Below are 942 nucleotides of genomic sequence, written 5' to 3' on the forward strand. Positions count from 1 at the left end.
ATGCCAAAGCGAAACTCTACCTTTGTGACTGACTTTCTCTTTGAAGGCTTCTCCAGCTTTGGTTGGAAACATCGGCTTATCTTCTTTGTTGTTTTTCTAACATTGTACCTGCTGACTCTGTGTGGCAACGTGATCATCGTGACTATTATCCACCTGGACCGTCACCTCCACACACCAATGTACTTCTTCCTGGCGGTGTTGTCTATCTCTGATACCTGCTACACTGTTACCATTATTCCCCGTATGCTTTCTGACCTCCTGAGTCCTTATCATACTATTGCTTTTCAAGACTGTGTGACCCAACTCTTCTTTTATCTAACTTTTGGTATCAACAACTGCTTCTTACTCATGGTCATGGGATATGACCGTTATGTGGCCATCTGTAACCCTCTGAGGTATTCAGTGATCATGGGTAGGAAGGCCTGCATCTACTTGGCCTCTGGTTCACTGGCAATTGGTCTGTGCATGGCCATTGTCCAGGTTACTTCTGTGTTTGGCCTGCCCTTCTGTGATGGTTTTGTTATCCCCCATTTCTTCTGTGATGTGAGACCTCTGCTGAAGCTGGCTTGCACAGACACCACTGTCAATGATATCATCAACTTTGTTGTCAGTGTCTGTGTCCTCATTCTACCCATGGGTGTGGGCTTCATTTCCTATGTCGTGATCATCTCCACTATCCTCAAGATTGCTTCAGCTGAGGGTCGGAAGAAGGCCTTTGCTACTTGTGCCTCCCACCTCACAGTGGTCATCATCCACTATGGCTGCACGGCAATAATCTACCTGAAGCCTAAGTCTCAGAGTTTCCTGGGACAGGACAGACTCATCTCAGTGACCTACACTGTCATCACTCCTCTACTGAACCCTTTAGTTTATAGCTTGAGGAATAAGGAGGTCAAAGATGCTCTGTACAGAGCCATGTGTCAAAAGCCTCTTTCCTCTTAA

General features: G+C 46.2%; 1 protein-coding gene across 1 annotated transcript; it reads left to right on the plus strand.

The window, feature by feature from the left end:
• On the plus strand, positions 1-942 carry LOC103740247 (olfactory receptor 10J3-like). Its single transcript, XM_008840841.1, has one exon. The coding sequence runs from the start codon at positions 1-3 to the stop codon at positions 940-942; it is 942 nt and encodes a 313-aa protein (XP_008839063.1).

Source organism: Nannospalax galili, unplaced genomic scaffold, assembly GCF_000622305.1.
Source record: "Nannospalax galili isolate Female #2095 unplaced genomic scaffold, S.galili_v1.0 scaffold579, whole genome shotgun sequence".
Lineage (NCBI taxonomy): Eukaryota > Metazoa > Chordata > Mammalia > Rodentia > Spalacidae > Nannospalax > Nannospalax galili.

What these genes read in the sequence shown, in the direction of transcription:
- LOC103740247 (XM_008840841.1), top strand. Translation starts at nt 1, where the DNA reads ATGCCAAAGCGAAACTCTACCTTTGTGACTGACTTTCTCTTTGAAGGC.